At 43.2% G+C, this 20,624-nt stretch overlaps 1 protein-coding gene across 1 annotated transcript in view; it reads right to left on the bottom strand.

Annotated features, from left to right (window-relative positions):
• The window catches only part of LOC101123982 (O-acyltransferase like protein), a 74,069-nt gene extending 53,697 nt beyond the window's left edge, over window positions 1-20,372 (bottom strand). The window contains exon 1 of the mRNA XM_031003607.2: window positions 20,099-20,372. Coding sequence (XP_030859467.2) covers window positions 20,099-20,249 — 151 coding nt within the window. The 5' untranslated portion in view covers window positions 20,250-20,372. The remainder of the gene's footprint in view (window positions 1-20,098) is intronic.
• Between the last annotated feature and the right edge of the window lie 252 nt (window positions 20,373-20,624).

Genomic DNA, 20,624 nt, shown 5'->3' with positions numbered 1-20,624 from the left:
TTATTTTCAGTTTATATTTTCTAATTGATTGTTGCTGACATAGAAATATGCTATTGATTTTTATAATTTGTTCTGATATTTGGTGAATTTGCTGAACTTTCTTATTAGTTCTGCAGTTTTATTTCTCCCTCTCTAATCCTTGTACCACTTCTTTTTTCCTCTTCTAGTTTTGGAATTAAAGTTATAATCAAATTTACAAAGTGAGTTGGGCAGCTTTCATACTTTTTTTGCTTTCAGGAACAGCTGTAATGATTATTGGTTGCTAGGGTTACTGATGTTGAGGGAAATGGGTTATATATGGCTGTAAATGTGTAACACAAAGGAGAATGTTCTAGTGATGAAATTGTTCTGAATCTTGGTTGGAGTGTGGCTTACATAAATCTACACATGCCATAATGACATAGAACTATATCCACAGATTACATCAACATCAATTTCCTTTTAAAAAAATATTGTACTATAGGTCAGGCGAGGTGGCTCACACCCGTAATTCCACTTTGGGAAGCAAAGACAGGTGGATCGCTCAAGTTCAAGACCAGCTGGGGCAACACGGTGAAACCCTGTCTCTACAATACAAAAAAAAAATTAGCCAAGCATGGTGGTACATGCCTATAGTCCCAGATACTCAGGAGGCTGAGGTAGGAGGATTGTTTGAGCCCAGGAGGCAGAGGTTGCAATGAGCTGAGATTTCACCACTGCACTCCAGCCTGGGTGACAGAGTGAGACCCTGTCTAAAAAAATAAATAAATAAATAAAAATATGCTGTAATTATGTTTGACACAATTGGGGAAAACTGGATGAAAGATATGTGAAACCCTTTTTGTTCTCTGTTTTCATAGATTTTGTATTTGTCTATTTGGCATTCACTCATTCATCACTCAATTGTGTTAACTACATTTTCTTATTTTCTGTATTTGTCAAGCTCTGATATGTGTGGCCTTGCTGACTGAGAAGAGACTGCCCCTCCCATGGCTACCCAATTCTTAGAAGGAGCGAAGGCTTATCCTAGGAGCATACCGTTAACACGCAAATGAATCAATCCAGAGCCCATGACCCCAGCTATCGCCTTTATCAAACTCTCACACACCAAGTCAATGTTCCTCTGCCCTAAAGCACCCCAGGGCCAGGTGCCGGACAATCTGAGATCACCCATGTTACCCAGAGGCCACCTACAGTATTCAAACCAGCCAGTCCTGCACTGTTCACCCTGCTCTGCCTGGCTTCCCTGCAGAAACCCTGACAAAGGCAGTGACCTATGCTTCTCCTTCACCCTCCTGCCTCCTGGCCAACCATATGCTTCCCCAGGTGGCTCTGTGTGGCATGGCAGGCCCCTCCTTCCAGGAAATGCAGGTACCAAAAATCATCTTTTTTTTTTTTTGGAGACGGAGTCTCACTCTGTCACCCAGGCTGGAGTGCAGCGGTACGATCTCAGCTCACTGTAACCTCTGCCTCCCAGGTTCAAGCAAGTCTGTGCTTCAGCCACCCGAGTAGCTGGGATTACAGGCACCCACCACCACGCCCAGCTAATTTTTCTGTATTTTTAGCAGAGATGGGGTTTCACCATGTTGGCTGGGCTGGCCTTGAACTCCTGACCTCATGATCCTCCCGCCTGGGCCTCCCAAAGTGCTGAGATTACAAGTGTGAGCCACCATGCCCAGCCTAAACATCATCTTTCAATGGCATTGTCCTTTCAATGGAGATGCTAAGTCACTTCCATAAATTAAAATCCCATGGGTACAACTGATACATTGCTGAACTAGTCTTGCAACTTCCTGTGAAGCTATAATTATTTAAAATAAAAAGGTTTAAAAAAGTAAAGTGAGATGGGCAACTTTCACACTTTTGAAATTTGCTGGAACAACTGGGATTGTGTATTGTAAGAAGTTGGGTAGAATGGAACTGTTTCAACCATCATAGTCTATAATTCAGTGAGAAGAAAGGTCTTAATTTCCATTTTTTAAATGCTTAATAGTTTTCCATTTTTCTATTTCTCTTTGAATCATTCAAAAAATTTTTAATTTATTCATTTTGTCTTGCTTTCCAAATATTCATTGATAATTTTTTATTCTTTGTTGTATCTATATTTACTCCTTTTTCATTCTTCAGTTTTTATTTCTATCTTTTCTCACTTGTCCTCCTTCACTATTGCTTGAGGACTCTAACAATCAGTTTTGGTTTTGCTAATTTTGGTATTCTTTATGGGTTTGTTTCTTTTCTGTCTCATTCATTTCTGACTTTTTTTTTTTTTTTTTTTTGAGATGGAGTCTCAGTCTGTTGCCCAGACTTGAGTGCAGTGGCACCATCTTGGCTCACTGCAACCTCCACCTCCTGGGTTCAAGCAATTCTCCTGCCTCAGCCTCCTGAGTAGCTGGGATTACAGGCACCTGCCACCATGCCCAGCTAATTTTTGTGTGTTTAGTAGAGACGAGGTTTCACTGTGTTGGCCAGGCTGGTCTGACCTTATTTTTATTATGTCCTTATTGTTTCTTTGAGATTGATCTGTTTATCTTTTATAAATTTATTGAGTTGATTGCTTAGCTCATGTTTTCAACCTTCCTTGTGTCCTTATAACATGTATTGAGAGCTAGGAATTTCCCTCTAAGTACTGCTATATCTGTATCTAAATTTTGACCTCTGGTGTTTTCATTATCATTCAGCTCTAAGTGTGTGTGTGTGTGTGTGTGTGTGTGTGTGTGTGTGTGTGTGTGTGCAACTTTCCAGTACACTTTCTTTTTTTTACAAAGAGTTAGCTGGTAATGTAATATTTAGTTTCCATACAGAGATGGTTTCTCTTTCAGCTTTTCTTCTGTCATTTTGAAGTCTGATGTCAATCTGATTGCTGTTCTCTCCAGAAGTTTTTAGAATTTCCTCATTGCTTTTAATATTCTTAATTTTATCTCTACTGACATGTACTCAGGTGTAAATTTTCTTTATTTGTTTTAGCATCCTGTAAACCCTTTCAATCTGATATTTTTAATCTTCCTTTAATTCCAGAGAAAGTATTGTCATTATGCGTTCAAATATTGCCTTCCTTCCATTTGCTTTGTTACATTTCTCCTTTTGGTTTCTATTATCCAACTGTTGGCACCTTTAGCCTCAATATTCTTTGGTTTTTCTTTTACCTTCATGTCTCTTTATCCTTTTCTGCACTGTTTTGAGAGATCTTCAAACTGATCTTCCAGCTCACTAATTTTTCTTGGCCTCTGTCCATCTTACTATCTATCCCATCAATTTTGTTTTGATTTCAACTGTTCCTCTTGACTTTTCCTGACTGTGTTTTCGTGCTTTGTATCAGTCATATTCTCCCTTATCTCTGATTATATTTATTGTGCTTTTTAAAATTCCTGATGACCCACCTGTTCCAATCATTCGGCTTCCCATAGTACATATGTTTATTCAATTCAATGTCCCTCTTTTATGTGCCTGCTCCTCAAGGATTTGGAGGTTTTTGCTTGTGCATTCTTACACTCTGTCTGGTGAAGTGCATGTGTTCAAGAACATGTGACAGCCCAACCCCCAGAGTGTGTGCCACCTCAGAAATTTAAAGAGTGTAGAGAAGAGAGCATGACCCTCAGGGCAGAAAACCCTGGCACACAGAATCAGCGGCAATTCCAGCCCTACCAAGCAACTCTCTCAGTCTGGAATTTTCCCTCAAATTGTTTGAAAGAAGCAGCACTGAGAAGACATAATCTCCTGTGACTGTGATCCCCCAGCTTCTTAGGGAAGAAAGAGGGCAGAAGGCAGAGGGCAGAAGGGTGAATGAGTGAATGACCAGGAATACTGGTCAGCCTCTAACCCCAGGGAGGAGGGAGAAGGGGCAGGAGGGTGGGATCAGAGCCCTGCCCTGCCGCGAATACTTCAGGCAGAGGCTACCCTGGCTGCTACTGTGGATTTCTTTCTCAGGGGCAATGGTGGCCTGCGGTTTTCACAGGTTAGTGTGCTTCAGTGTCCCTGCAGGCTTGGTAAAACACAGAATGCTGGGCCCCACAACCAGAGTTTCTGATTCAGTAGGTATAGCATGTGCCTGAGCTTGTGTTTTATCAAATTCTCATGTGATACAGATGCTGCTGATTAGGAACCACTTTGAGGACCACTGTGTAGGCAGTACCACTTGCACACATACAAATGCACACACAGACACACAGACACACACACACCATACATACCGGGTGACTGCCTTCAGGACCCTAAAGGCTTCTCCCAGTTTTGACATCAGTAACAATAACAACTAACACGTAGGCCCTAGTGTGTGCCAGGCATGTTTTGAGTTGCTTTCTGTCCATTGTCTCATTTAACCCTCACACAACTGTGTAACGTTATGAGCTAAGTAATCATTATAGTCCCCATTTTACAGATACGGAAACTGAGGCACAGGGAGGTCACGTCATTCACTCAAGGTCACATTACCAGTAAAGGGTAGTAGAAGTGAGAAAACTGAGGCTCAGAAATGATAAGTAATATACACAACAACATAAACCTACCTCCTTTTACTTGCTAGCAAGAATTAGAGCTGTGTATTCAAACCCAGTTTAAGCTGAATTCATAACCTCTTACTCTTTAAAATAGACACAAGGACCCAGTTTTTACTTGTCAGTTTGGAATATAGATTCTTAGACATAACTAAAGATAATGGTATTCCTTAGAAGGAGTAAGGAGAAAACCCCAATAGAGCTTGTGAAATGACCCAGCTCCTCCTGCATTTCTGTCTTAACTACTGCAATTGGATTTCTGAGATTTAGTCTGGAAATCAGGTTGAAGGAACTGCATTTTGCTTACATGTGTGCTTAAAAAAAAAAAAAAAAGGAACTACATAGGCCGAGTGTGGTAGCTCACACCTGTAATCCCAGCACTTTTGCGGGCTGAGGCAGGTGGATCGCTTGAGCCCACAAGCTCAAGACCACTCTGGGCAATGTGGCAAAACCCCATCTCTCTACAAAAGATACAAAAAATTAGCCAGGCGTGGTGGCTTGCACCTGTAGTCCCAGCTACTCGAGAGACTGAGGTGGGAAGATTACCTCACCAGGGAAGTTCAAGGCAGCAGTGAGCCATGATCACACCACTGCACTCAAGCCTGAGAGAGAGAGAGAGACTCTGTCTCAAAAAAAAAAAAAAAGGAATATGTTATTTTGAAAACCTCCTGGTCCTAACTTGACAAACGGTACTTGCTGAGTTCACCGGGTTAACTGGCTTTTGACAGGAGCCCTCGCCTCTTCTTTGGCCAGTTCCACTGCATCAGACCTCTTGGGCTCAGCCAGTGGGTGCTGGTTATCAGTGACCTCTTTTCCATAGGTTTTCATTATTCCAGGTTTTTGCTGGAATGAGAATTACCGACCCTCCCATTTTTCTTCCAATGAGTTTGAGTCTCCTTGTTTCTCACCACACTCAGAACCTTAGAGCTGGTGTCCAACTTGGCTGTTTATAGCCATCAGTGATCTTCTAGACTGAGCTGAATCACAAGACTGACCATGTCCCTCCCCTCCTTTAAACTTTTCAAGGCACCAAGAACGTAGTTAAAAGATAAGGAGAGAACACAGTCACCATATTTATAGCTTAGATAAAGAATCACATTCAGAACATATAAAGAACTCTTACAAAGCAAACTTTTTTTTTTTTTGAGGTGGAGTCTCACTCTGTTGCCCAGGCTGGAGTGCAGTGATGTGATCTCAGCTCACTGCAACCTCCACCTCCCAGGTTCAAGCAATTCTCCTGCCTCAGCCTCCCAAGTTGCTGGGATTACAGGCATGCACCACCAAACCCAGCTAATTTTTATATTTTTAGTAGAGATGGGGTTTCATCATGTTGGCTAGGCTGGTCCCAGACTCCTGATTTCATGATCCACCTGCCTCGGCCTCCCAAAGTACTGAGATTACAGGCGTGAGCCACTGCACCCGGCACAAAGCAAACATTTTTAAAAAGTCAAATAAACTAATTTAAAATCCACAAAAGATATGAACAGGAAACCCTTGGAGAAGGAAATCCAACTGATTAATAAATATGAGAAAGCTGTTCAGCCTTGCCAGTGAACGACAATTAGATACCACTCTTTTCTACTTACTGTATTGGTTAAAATTTTTAAAGTTAATACAATTAAGTGTTGGTGAGTGTCATGGTTTGACTGTCTCCCCCAAAATTCATGTGTTGGAAACTGAGTCCCCAGTGTACCAGTATTGGAAGGTGAGGTCTAATAGGAGCTCATTAGGCCTAATAAGAGACCTAATAATGGACTAATGTCATTATTGCAGGACCGGGTCACTTGTGTAGAGAGTGGGTTATTATAAAAGCTAGCCTAGTTCCTTATGCTTTCTCTCTCATTTACCCTTCCACCTTCCACTGTGGGATAACACAGCACAAAGTCCCTTACCAGATGCCAACACCATGCCAACACCATGCTGGGAAGTCTACTTCCCAGCCTCTAGAACTGTGAGAAAATAAATCTCTTTTCTTTATAAATTACCCAGTCTATCATATTCTGTTATAGCAGCAGAAAATGAACTAAGACAGTAAGAATATGAAGAAATTTTTTTATTTTATTTTTTTTATTTTGATAAAAATGAGGTTTTGCCATGTAGCTCAGGCTGGTCTTGAACTCCTGAGCTCAAGCAATCCACCTGCCTCAGCCTCCCAAAGTGCTGGGATTACAGGAGTGAGCCACCACACCCTGCCTGAAGAAATTTTTTTGGTCTCCTAGAAGCCATTCTCTTCTTAGTAAGCAACTAGATTTTCTTTTAGAGAGTACCACTCCCCAACTGTGCACAGTCTTGACCAAAAAATCAAGGTGCTCTGTCCTCTCATTACAGGGCCCAAAGGGATCCCTGGAAGCCACACCCAGCCTTACTCCTCATCACTGTGACACAAGGTCAACCCTCTGCCAGGACTTTAGTGAAGTTAGACAGGGCCCAAAGCCAAGCTTGGGCTCCACTCATCTGCCAGGAAGCAGGTCTTTGGCCTTCCCTCCCTCCTCTGAGCTGCCCCATACTCCGCCAATAGCTTTCTTTTATGTTGAAGTTTGCCAGAGTCAGTGTCTGGGGTTTAACCAAAGACTCCTTTCTAACTGCTAGGCACAGTGACCCAGCAAGTCAACGTCTCAGAATCTGCCCCAGGGATACACACATGAGCACACATTGCAAGATGCTTGTGGCAGTAATCCTTGTAATGGCAAAAAAATTGGACACAGACTGTGTCCTACATATATATATGTGTGTGTATATATATGTGTGTATATATGTGTATATATATATGTGTGTGTGTATATATGTATATATACATATATGTGTACATATATACACACATATATACACATATATATACATATATATACACACACATATATATACATATATATATAGAGAGAGAACATTACTCTGTCACCCAGGCTGGAGTGCAGTGGTATGATCTCAGCTCACTACAGCCTTGACCTCCCAGGCTTAAGCGATCCTTCCACCTCAGCCTCCTGAGTCGCTAGGACTACAGGCACACACCACTACACCCAGCTAATTTTGTTTTTTAATTTTTGTACAGACAGGGTCTATACATTATGTTGCCCAGGCTGATCTCGAACTCCCGGACTCAAGTGATCCTCCCACCTTGGCCTCCCAAAGTGCCGGATTACAGGCCACCGTGCCTGGCAAGAACAATAAATATATTTTTTAAACTTTCAAAACAAAATTATGTCTTTCTAGTACATACCAAAAAGAGGAAGGAGAAAATTCTAGAAAAATTTATACCTCATTGATAACACTTATTATCTAGGAAAGGGATTGGTATTTGAATGAGAGAAAAAAAAGGCCTTGAACTTTGTCTGCATTATTTAGATTCATTTACGGTGTGAACAAATTCATGTATTATTCATGTAATAATCTGTAAAAAATTTTGAATCAATATACTTCTTAAATTCTTAATGGCGTCCCATCATCTAGAGTAGGGGTTGGCCAACTATAACCCTGCTTGTCTTTTAAGAAAAGTTTATTTTTAATATGGCCATGCTCATTCGTTTACATATTGTCAGAGCTGCTCTCCCACAAAATGGCAGGGTGGAGTAGCTGTAAGAGAGACCCTATCGCTGATAAAGCTGAAAATATTTACTATCAGACCCTTTAGGGAAAAACTTTGCAGACCGGTTAGCTAGGGCTGTGATTCTCAGCTCTGGTGGGAATTCTAGTAGGCATTCAAATCACCTGAGACATTTAAAAAAAAAAAAACCTCACGCCCAGGCTCCACCCCCGCGAAGAATGACTTAATTGGTCAGGGGTGAGGCTTGAGCTTTAATTGTTTTTCAAAATGTCCCAGGTGATTTTAATGAGCAGCCAGGCTTGCCTGCTCTGACTTTTAGGATTAATTCCAGACTCCTGAGTATGGTTTAAAAGGCCCTTTGTAACCTGGCTTGCCCCTCTGGTCTCGTCCTCCCAACCCACGCTCATTTCCTCTGCTCCGAGATACAGAACGCACCAGGCGACACTGTCTTTAAGCTTGGAATGTTCCTCCTTTCCATCTGCCTGGCAAATGTTGAGTCATCCTTTAAGTCTAGGCTGAAGGATGTTCTTCCCTAAGAAGCATTCCAGATTCTTGCTTACATATCACATTTAAAGGTATGTTGTCATTGTGTACCTGTCTGTCTCCCATGGTGAGGGGAGGGAGGAGGCGTTATGTCTTCATGTATCTCTCAGAGCAGGAGCTCAGTGAACATTTGCTGAATCAAATTAAACTTAAAAAAATCTAACTTCAGACGCCCAAAATCCAGCTCCACAGAGACATTTTGAAGTACTCCTTGTGTCAGAAAAACAAAACAATAACAAAAAAAAAACTGGGTGCATTTACTGTAACAGACTAAATTTTTTTTTTTTTTGAGACGGAATCTTGTCACGCAGGCTGGAGTGCAGTGGCACCATCTCGGCTCACTGCAGCCTCCACTTCCTAGGTTCAAGCGACTCTCGTGCTTCAGCCTCCCAAGTAGCTGGGATTACAGACGTGCACCACCACATCCAGTTAATTTTTGTATTTTTAGTAGAGATGAGGTTTCACCATGTTGGCCAGGCTGGTGACAAACTCCTGACCTCAAATGATCCACCTGCCTCGGCCTCTCAAAGTGCTGGGGTTACAGGCATGAGCCACCATGCCCAGCCTGTAACACACTAAATGATTTTCAAATCCCCTATTCCGTCACAGAGTAGCCCCAACTCTGTAGCCTAAAGGGTAAGAAAGGGTCTAGAACCATAAACCTTGAAGGAGACAAAAGAGATGTCAAAACTGAGGCTGTCTCCCTCCTTAGGTAAATCCTGAAGGGCACATGAAGAATATCCCATTCTTCATTTGAGAAGATTAAATTCTTGTTTTCTTTCCAGTTGGTATTTGCTTTCTAAACTGATTGCATTTGTGGTTGTCTAGCTGAGCTCATATCATTTGCTACGCAAATTTTCAAATTGCATTTGCTTCCTTTCTGAGTATGAATTCAAATGGACAAGTTGCCCTTTTCCAAACTAATCCTTAATTAGCTTCTGTCAAGAACCTAAGAGATGCCAGGGCACAGGCACCCTCCAAATCAAAATACATTCTGATTGTCATTGGAGGGAGAAATAGAATAAATGAATGATTAATCGCACTTGCTACGTCAAATCATATGGCAGTTGTTCCAAGTTTCATTTTCAAAAGATTAAAAACAACTTGTTTCAATTCTGTGCTAATTGGCAGGCAAATTTTCTTTCTCGCTTGGTGGCAATGAAATGTGGATATTAAAATGCACAGCTGATTAATTTCTGGGTTTGAATAGAGGAAAAAGGAGACCTTGGTCTACAGTCTTAAGTTTTTAAATAAGATGCATTGACATCATGAAGTTGAAGGCAGTGGAAGCTTCTGGAATGCCAGGCCAGAAACAAATCCTGAAAGGAATTATGACCTTGAAGCTTTTATTGAGCACCTACCAGATTGCTGTTACGCTGGAGATTTTTAAAAACGAGAATAGTCCTTGCGTTACAGTTGATGATACAGGGCATACAGTAAAATGCTAACTATCTGGTGCCAGAGATTTCCTTGCGGTAAAAGAAAGAGCTGAATGTGCTCTCCATTTCACAGCCTAGTTCCCAAGACAGGCTCTTAGCAGACACTTCCTGGCAGTCCCCCTTGTGTCTGGTCAGCTATTAACCTTAGACCAAAAGAACAAGAATAGCATGCATATTAATTTCTTGTAGCTACTGTAGCAATTACCACAGATTTCATGGCTTAAAACAATGGAAATTTATTTTCTCACAGTTCTGGAGACCAGAAATCCAAAATAAATATGACTGGACTGAAACCAAGGCAGTAGCAAGGGCTGCACTCCTTGTGGAGGCTGCAGTAAGAATCTGTTCTTTCCTTCCTCCAGCTGCCAGCTCCCCTTGGATTGTGGCCACAGCATTCCAGACTCTGCCTCTGTGGTCACATCATCTGTGTGTGCCTGTGTGGTGGATGCATATTTCCTCCTGTCTCCCTTTTTGTTTGAGATTAAGTCTCACTGTCACCCAGGCTAGAGTGCAGTGGCACCATCTCAGCTCACGCCAACCTCTACCTCTCAGGTTCAAGCAATTCTCCTGCCTCAGCCTCCCAAGTAGCTGGGATTACAAGCACCTGCCACCATGCCTGGCTAATTTTTGTATTTATAGTAGAGACGAGGTTTCATCATGTTGGCCAGACTGGTTTCAAACTCCTGACCTTCAGTGATCCAACTGCCTGGGCCTCCCAAAGTGCTGGGATTACCACCGTGAGCCTGGCCTGTCTCTCTCTTCTAAGGGTACATGGGGCTGCATTTAGGGCCCACCTGGATAATCCAGGACAACCCCCACATTTTAAGATCCTTAATTTAATCATATCTGCAAAGACCCTGTTTCCATACAAGGTAACATTCACAGGCTCCAGGAATTGGGATGTCTTTTGGGGGACTGTGTTTCAGTCTACTGCAGCATGGATATTTGGTATCCAGTGAACCCGGAATTTCAGTGAAGCCCAGTTTCACCCTTTATTTTAACATTTGCTTCATTTCAGCATCTTTTCTGTCCCTTGCTCTAGCACCAGGAGAGGGTCAGGCCTTGAGTAAAATGCCCTCCAGACTAACAGCTGGGTGGGAAAAGAGGCAACATTCAGAGACTGAAAATCAAGATGACCAGACCTGCCCTGGTGACAGGGGAACCAGGCTCGGCCAGGGGCCCATGATGGGTGCTGGTGCATTCAGTGTCTGCCTGCAGACCCCTGCCTCCGACAAGGCATCAGCCGTGGCCTTGGCTTCCAGGAAAGAAGGTGAGGCACACGGACAAGAAACATGAAATAAGCATTCCGGGAGGGAAACGAGGAAGCCAAAGGGAGCAAGTGACCCAAGTAGGAAGCTCAGTGCCCTGGCCATCAGGGTGGGCTCAGGGCTTGGTATAGGAACCAGGGAAGAGGGACTTGAAGGGTTAAGAAAGTCTCAGAGCAAAAGTAGCTGCTTGGGGACAATTTCAAGAATGTGATGAGATTAGAGAAACAGGAAATGAAAAGCCCTGCAGGCTGCTTGGGATCCAGAGGCCTCCCTTCCTCCCTCCTCATTCTGTCCCAGAGGAATCAAGTGCAGCAAAATGCAGCAATCACATGAAACCTGGGGAGGAGCCAGGATCTGCCCAGCAAAGTTATAATTCCACATCAGTAGCTTCCCTGGCAAGTCCTCTGCTGTAGACACACATGGGCCCATTGCACTTTAAGAAAATGCTCTGGGGCGAGGCACGGTGGCTCACACCTGTAATCCCAGCACGCTGGGAGGCCAAGGCAGGCAGATCACCTGAGGTCAGGAGTTCAAGACCAGCCTGGCCAACATGGCAAAACCCCATCTCTACTAGAAAAAAATCCAAAAATGAGCCAGGTGTGGTTGTGTGCACCTGTAGTCCCAGCTTACTTGGGAGGGGCTGAGGCAGGACAATCACTTGAACTGGTGAGGTAGAGGTTGCAGTGACCTGAGATCATGCAACTGTACTCTAGCCTGGCGACAGAATGAGACGGCTCAAAAAAAAAAAAAAAAAAAAAAAAAAAAAAAAAAAAAAGCTCTGCTACGTCTCAAGGAAAATGAGTCCCTGGACCTACCTGAGACACAGTGCTTTGCTTTCCTGCCTCCTCTCCCCCCTCCCCCCATTCTGGATGATAAATGCATGCTTTTGACTCCAGGGTGCATTTGAGGGGCATTAATACACAGTTCTTTGTATTAGTTTGCTAGTGCTGTCTTCAGAATTTTCCATGAACTGGGTGGCTTAAAACAACAGAGATGTATTATCTCACAGTTCTGGGGACTAGAAATCTGAAATCAAGGGCTGAGCAGCATTGGTTCCCTTCGGAGGCTCCAAGGAAGAACCAGTTCCATGCTCTCCTAGCTTCTAGAAGTTGCCAGCAGCCCTAGGCCAGGAGGCATCACCCCAATCTCTTCTCCATCCTTATGGAATGTTCTCCCTCTGTGTCTGCGTCCAAATTTCCCTCTTATAAGGACACCAATAATGGGATTAGGGCGTACCCTAATCTAGTATTACCTCCTCTTACGTATCTGCAAAGACCTTATTTCCAAGTAACTTAACATTCACAGGAACCAGGGGGTTATGGTATCAACATATCTTTTGGGGAGACACATTCAACCTAGAACACTCACCGGGTGGGGATTAGTATCGATTACACTGATATAAAAACCATACGGGACATTGGATTCGTTCGCTAGGGCTGCCATAATGAAGCAGCACAGACTGGGTGGTTTAAACAACAGGAATTCATTTGTCCCAGTTCTGGAGGCTGTACGCCTGAGATCAAGGCACTGGCAGGGTTGGCTGCTTCTGAGGCCTCTCTCCTTGTCCTCTAGGAGACCGCCTTCTTGTGTCACATGTGGTCTTTCCTCCAGGCACGTCTATGTCCCAAGCTCCTTTTCTTATAAGGGTACCAGTTATTGATTAAAACCGCCCCCACCCCAACTCATCTCATTTGGGCTTAATAATCAATCTCTCTCTCTTTTTTTTTTTTTGAGACAGGGTCTTACTCTGTCACCCAGGCTGGAGTACAGTGCCATAATCACAGCTCACTGTAGCCTTAAACTCCCAGGCTTAGACACCTGGGTAGCCGAGATTACATGCATGTGCCACCATGCCCAGCTAATTTTTTGTATTTTGTGTAGAGATAGTTTCGCCTTGTTGCCCAGGCCGGTCTTGAACTCCTGGGCTCAAGCAATCCGCCCACCTCGGCCTCCCAAAGAGCTGGGATTTAAGGCGTGAATCACTGCGTCTGGCCCAATTATCTCTTTAAAGACCCTGTCTCCAAAGAGAATCCCATCCTGATATACTGGGACTTAAACATACAAATTTGAGGGAAACACAATTCAGCCCATAACATACACAAATTACAAATAATGAAGCCTACAGTATAATAATGAGGTCCTTAGTATCAATTCCACATATAATGAATTGATTCTCTTGGAATACTTTCATTGATTTTTGCCCAACTCTTGTATCTGTAGCCAATCTATGGTTTCAGTTGAGTAAGTATTGTCCCAACATGAATGTGGATATTTTCATTCAAGTTAATGAGTAATACAGATGTGAAACAAGGAAGATGTATGTCAGAACTTATTTGTCCATGATGTGAGCAAATTTTTTGCTGAATTTTATAACAGTTGGAGTACTGAAGATACTTCCTTATCTTTTTGTGCTATTCATAATGTAATGGTTAGTCATTACACACTTCTAATTTACACTCAACATTTTATCCATTAATTTCCTCAGTCTAGACAATAAAACAATAAATCAAGCCCTGACTTGTAGCAATTGCTGACTTCCCTGATGAAGATACAGCCCCTGTGGCTGACCCCCAGCTCTCAAGGTGACGTCCCTGAACACGAACTTAGAAGGCCATGCACAGTAGCATAGCAGTGACTTCCACTATACAGACATGAGAGCTGTAAATAGCATTAAGAATATAGATAGATTTTTTTTTCTTTTTTTTTTTTTTTTTGAGACGGACTCTCTGTTGCCAGGCTGGAGTGCAGTGGCGCAATTTTGGCTCACTTCAACCTCCGCCTCCCAGGTTCAAGCGATTCTCCTGCCTCAGCCTCCCGAGTAGCTGGGATTACAGGAGCATGCTACCACGCCTGGCTAACTTTTGTATTTTCAGTAGAGACGGGGTTTCACCATGTTGGCCAAGATAGTCTCGATCTCTTGACCTCGTGATCCGCCCACCTCAGCCTCCCAAAATGCTGGGATTACAGGCATGAACCACTGCACCTGACCTACAGATAGATATTTTTTAATGTAGTAAAATAATTAGGAAGTGATGAGTTTTGAATATTTATTACTTTTGGGCTGGGCATGGTGGCTCACACCTGTAATCCCAGCACTTTGGGAGGCCAAGGTGGGCAGATCACCTGAGGTCAGGAGTTTTGAGACCAGCCTGACCAACTTGGTGAAACCCCGTCTCTACTAAAAATACAAACATTGGCCAGGTATGGCAGCACACACCTGTAATCCCTGCTGCTCAGAAGGCTGAGGCAGGAGAATTGCTTGAACCCAGGAGGGGGAGGCTGCAGTGAGCCAAGATTGCCCCACTGTACTCCAGCCTGGGTGACAGAGTGACTCTGTCTCAAAAAAATTATTACTGTTGTTCTTAATAAAATTTAATTGTAAATTTGCATGAGTCAGCCCCTAAAAATATATTGAACAACCACCTTGACACTTAACAATTGGCTCTCTCAAGCCAGCACAGACTACCTGTAGCACACTGCTGGGCTTAGGAGTTTGAATTCGTTTTTTTAATTTTAGGTTCTAGGTATATGTGCAGGTTTGTTATAGGTAAACTATGTGTCATGAGGGTTTGGTTGGAATTTCTTAAAGTTGCTGTAGATTTCCAGAATTGAGGACACAGCGTGGCCATTTACAGGTGAGGAACCTTGTCAAAGGTGAAGTGTTAAGCAAGATACTGTGGCCGCACAGCTGGTGATTGGCCTAAGCAGGAGGCGGCCCCAGGCCTTACCGTTGCCAGCCTAGCACAATTTCCACTGCTTAGTATCCTGGATTCTAAACCTGGATTCGTTTACAAGAGAAGTACAATGAGGAAAGGAACAAAGTGCCTGTCGGAAGGTTCAGGGGTTCAGGCAGAGAGAGAAAGAGGAGAAAAGAGACCAATTATCAGCATAGAAGGACAGCCCAGACAGGGGACCGACCCAGAATTACAATAGAAATAGACAAGTATGAAGAAAGAGGAAGGGCAGCTCATTCCGTGGTGGTTAATGTAAACAAAAATGCGATTCTAAGACCCCCAACCATCTGAATGCACCCTTCCTTTCAGCCAAGGGCATTCCAAAGTCAATCTGAAAAACTAGTTCAGGCCACAATGGGAAGGGAGGGGGGGCATCCCTCATTATACCCTCCTCCCTTTCAGAATTCAGGCACAACCGGCCAGTGTTAACGTAAGACTGATAGAACAGACTTAAGTCTGATAAGAGACATTGACAACCTATTGTCTCTGAAGCTTGTTACCTGGAGGCTTCATCTACATAATAACCTAGGTCTCCATAATCCCTTATCGTAACCCACACACTTCCTTCTATGGATTCCAGGTCTTTAGATAAACTCTTTCAACCAATTGCCAATAGGAAAAGCTTTGAATCCACCTATGACCTAGAAGCCACCCCACCCCCTTCCAGTTGTCCCGCCTTTTCAGACCAAACCAATACACATCTTACATGGATTGATTGATGTCTCGTATCTCCCTAAAATGTACCAACCTGAAGTCTGACCACCTGGGCATATGTTCTCAGGATCTCCTGGGGCTGTGTCACAGGACATCAGTCACTCATTTTGGCTCAGAATAAATCTCTTCAAGTATTTTACAGAGTTTGACTCTTTGTAGACATTAAGGAGAAAGAACATTTAAAAATAACCAGGAGAGAGGATACCAGTGATCTTTTTAGATGTGGTTTTTGTTGTGTTATTTTGTTTTTGAGATGGAGTTTAGCTCTTGTCACCCAGGCTGGAGAGCAATGGAGTGATCGCAGCTCACTGCAAACTCTGCCTCCTGGTTCAAGCAACTCTCCTGCTTCAGCCTCCCGAGTAGCCGGGATTACAGGTGCCTGCCACCATGCCCAGATAATTTTTGTATTTTTAGTAAAGATGGGACTTCACGATGTTGGCCAGGCTGCTCTTGAACTCCTGACCTCAGGTGATCTGCCTGTCTGGGCCTCCCAAAGTTCTGGGATTACAGGCATAAACCACTGTGCCTGGCCTGGATGTGGTTTTTGTACGTGATAAGAGGTTGAATGTACGACTTCTGAGGTTTATGGAGTTTAAAACAACAGCAACAAAACCAGAAACAGTGAGTCCAGAACACTCGCTAAGGACTTCGGCAGCGAAGAGACATAAAATAAAAACCCCAAGATCCTTGGAGGGTGGCAAAAGCAAAGCACACGAAAGTACTTGGTGGATTTTGTTTCTGTAAGGATGGTGGACATGAGAATGTTAGAAAGCAAATGGAAAAAGATGGTGGAAAGGTTGAAACGGAGCCTGCTTTTAGAGTTAGATTACTACAGTGTTTCCTACCATGGCTGCCCCTTTTAATCCATCTTGCCCACTGCTGGATTGAGTCTCTCTAAATATCAGTCTCTCTCCTGTTCTAGAACAGCCATGACTCAGGACTCTCTCTCCACCTTATTCCTCAGGCCCTGGCCGATTATCCAAGCTCCTGTACAGCCCATGCCTGCCTCCATCTTTGTGTTTGGGGATTGGAGGTGGCATTTAAAAATGCCATCATGAAGCTGGGAGTGGTGTTTCACGCCTGTAATCCTAGCACTTCAGGAGGCCGAGGTGGGCAGATCTCTTGAGGTCAGGAGTTCGAGACCAGACTGGCCAACATGGTGAAACCCCGTCTCTACTAAAATTGCAAAAATTAGCCAGGTGTGGTGGCGCATGCCTGTAATCCCAGCTACTCGGGATGCTGAGACAGGAGAATTGCTTGAATCCTGGAGGCAGAGGCGCAGAGTTCGCACCATTGCACTCCAGCCTGGGTGACAAGAGTGAAACTGTCTCAAAAAAAAAAAAAAAAAAAAAGCTATTGTGTGATATTTAATACATTAAAAAGGCATAAACAATAAAACAAATGCCTATGTTCCCACCACCCAGCTTAAAAAGTAAAACTTGACCAATCATTTGAAATGTGTGTTCCTAATTGCATCCCCACCAAGGCTAGCCCTGGACTGAATTTGGAGGTTATCATTCTCATGCATTTCTGAACATTTGACCTACGTATGTAGAACCACATAGAGCAAGATAGCACCTTAAATTGCATTTGTTTAAACTTATATATGTATATAACTTTCTACAGCTTGTTTTTTTCTTCTTGATGTTATTTCCATGCGATCCTTCCATATTGATACGTGTAGCTCTGCTTCACTCTTCTTGCTATTGGGTTTTATTCTGTTTTTCTTGTTTCTCTTGTTGTGGCTTATTTTATTTATTTATTTTTTGTTTTTTGTTTTTGTGAGACAGAGTCTTGCTCTGTCACCCAGGCTGGAGTGCAGTGGAGCAGTCTCGGGTCTCTGCAACCTCTGCCTCCCATGCTCAAGTGATCCTCCCACCTCAGCCTCCTGAGCAGCTGGGACTACAGGTATGTGCCACCACACCAGGCTAACTTTTCAATTTTTAGTAGAGACGGGGTTTCATCATGTTGGCCAGGCTGGTCTCAAACTCCTGAGCTCAAGCAATCCGCTTGCCTCAGCCTCCCAAAGTGCTGGGGTTACAGGCGTGAGCCACCGTACCCAGCCCTGTTGTTGCTTATTTTATTCAACAATTAAAAGTGCAGACTCAGGAATCGGACGATGTGAGCTCAAATCCTATTTCTACCACTGCAGGCAGGATACTTCGCATTTCTGTGGCTCCATTTCCTCTTTTATAAAAGAGATGATACTAACGCTGTCCTCCCCCGCATAGTGGCTGCTAGAACTAAATGGCACCGCTCCTGCCCAAGCCTCGGAATGATGCCTGCCGTATAAAAGTACTCACTCACCAGTGACTCTTATTCTTTTTCCATCTGCATGACTGCCAGGAAAACCAAGCTGAGAACTAAGGTCAGAACGACATGCTGTGCTCAAAAATCTCAGGCAAAATGTCAGAGCAACAACGCCAAGTATTTTCCGGTACATTAGAATGAAAATCAGTTTAAAAAACTACCGATTATTGTATTCGTCTGTTAAAATAAATTAAGTCATCTATCCACTTAGGTAAATCATTCAATTCTTTCCCAAACCATTTATCTTGGAGGTATCTTTTTAACTTAAAAGATTTTCAATTTTCAGGCTCCTACAGATGGAACAAGGTTAGTGCATGACTAGAGCAACTTACAAGGCAAATATAGCATTAACATGGCTGTGACTAATGATGACAATATGTGCCACCACCTCATCACCAGGAATCTGAGCCAGCCATGGCACCTTCTGGATTTTCTTGGCCCGTTTATTTGGCCCCAGTTTGTCAGAATGTTCCCTGTCAACATCACCAAGTGTTGTAGCAAAACACAATCAATTTCAAAATGGGACTTGAAGAAGATGGCTAGTAAATCAATTGGATTTGTATTCTCTCGCTATTTCATTAAGTATCCAGACATCTAGTCCCGTGTAGAATGGCAACTGCTTCAAATTTTGTGCTATTTTGAATTACAAAATATCAGATGAAAGCTTTTGATTACCTTTATGATGGATATTATGCTACTAAGCATTTTTCAATACAAAGTACATTAGTCATGCATTCAAAATGTGAATGGAAATTGCTATGTTCATTTGTCTGGCTTTGGAAAAAGCAAGTTTTTACATTTTTCCTTGTTAGTGGTTTCCATCAGCATCAACTGTGAATCATTCTTCTGAAAAAGAGGTTACCCCAATGAAAACACATCTGATTTTTTTGTCCCTTTCCGGCAGGAAAGTATGTGTCTCTTTAGTTGTGGGAATGATTTTGGGAAATACTAATAATAAACTTCTGACCATCCGAAGTCCATCTATATCACATGCCAAGAGGCATGGCTACAGTCTCACTCCTTCCAGCTTGAGCCCACGCATTTACCAACACACTCCTTAGCATTTACTATCAAGCACAGAATGGGCAAGACTTTTTCCCCAAATAAGGAAGCAACTCATTACTAAAAGCAAACTAAATGTCTAGAAAAAGAAGCCAGCCGGGCGCAGTGGCTCACACCTGTAATCCCAGCGCTTTGGGAGGTCAAGGTGGGCGGATCATGAGGTCAGGAGTTCGAGACCAGCCTGACCAACATGGTGAAAATAAAAATACAAAAATTAGCCAGGCATGGTGGCGGGCACCTATAATCCCAGCTACTCAGGAGGCTGAGGCAGGAAAATCATTTGAACCCAGAAGGTCGAAGTTACAGTGAGCCAAGATCGTACCATTGCACTCCAGCCTGGGTGACAGAGTGAGACTCCATCTCAAAAAAAAAAAAAAAAAAAACCCAAGATATCTCATATAACAGTGAAATATTATCCATATTGATGACATCAATGATGTTAATAATAATCAGCATCATACAGTGTATAAACTATTCTCATCTTTTTCTTTTTTGAGAAGAAGTCACGCTCTGTTGCCCAGGCTGGCATGATCTCTGCTCACTGCAACCTCCACCTCCCAGGTTCAAGTGATTCTCCTGCTTCAGCCTCCCAAGTAGCTGGGAGTAGAGGCGTGCACCACCGCACCTGGCTGATTTTTGTATTTGTAGTAGAGACGGGGTTTTACCATGTTCTCTAGGCAGGTCTCGAACTTCTGACCTCAAGTGATCCACCCACCTTGGCCTCCCAAAGTGCTGGGATTACAGATGTGAGCCCCTGTACCCGGCCTCTCATCTTAAGAGGTTGGTCTTCGTGAGATTCTTCTGGCTAGACTGACGGTAGAGCCTCCTACGCTAAAAATTCCTCCTGCCTCTTTGATTCCTGGCAAAATGCAAATTAAGTCTCATCTTCTCTTTCCTTTCTGGTTCTGTGTCTTTAATTCTCAAGAGTTTGTCTAGAATGCTCCCAGCACAAACCTCCACTGCCCTGTGTTCACCTACACGTGTTCACCTACACAATGGGCCAGGGAAACCTACTTACTTCTTAGGGCGTATTCTTTGGGCTTCACTGAATTCAGATCAGAAAGGAATTCATCAGTATCTTGCACGCACTTCAGAGAGATGTTTCTTGCAGGAAAAACAAAAGGAAGTTGAAAAGACAGCAGGCAAAATAGTGGAGTCAGGCTCATCATTGTCTCCTGACCTGTTAGGATAAGCCTCACGTCTTTGACAAACAGCCTGATATTTATGAAACACTGGTGTATAATATGTCGCGGGTAAATGGGACATGCTCGCTCCTTAACAGGCGGAGAGACAAGCTGCGTCTCCCAGCCACCTGCAAAGCGGCCGAGATGAACAAACCATGGAAACCAGTTTATATACAACTTGTTATTGTTGAGTAACACAGCACTGTGGATGTGGGGGCTGCTGACCACCTGGCTTCCTTTAGTTATGCAGATTAACATTTCCAGTTAACATGGATAATGCTGGATTTTCTCTAGCTAGATGGCCTGGAGTACGTCTCTGGATTTCAAAAATATAGTGACTATGTTAAGTGGCAATATTTG

Source organism: Gorilla gorilla, chromosome 17 (assembly GCF_029281585.2).
Source record: "Gorilla gorilla gorilla isolate KB3781 chromosome 17, NHGRI_mGorGor1-v2.1_pri, whole genome shotgun sequence".
Classification (NCBI taxonomy): Eukaryota; Metazoa; Chordata; class Mammalia; order Primates; family Hominidae; genus Gorilla; species Gorilla gorilla.
Note: the sequence above shows the minus strand (reverse complement) of the source record. Positions and strands in the feature narration are given on the sequence as shown.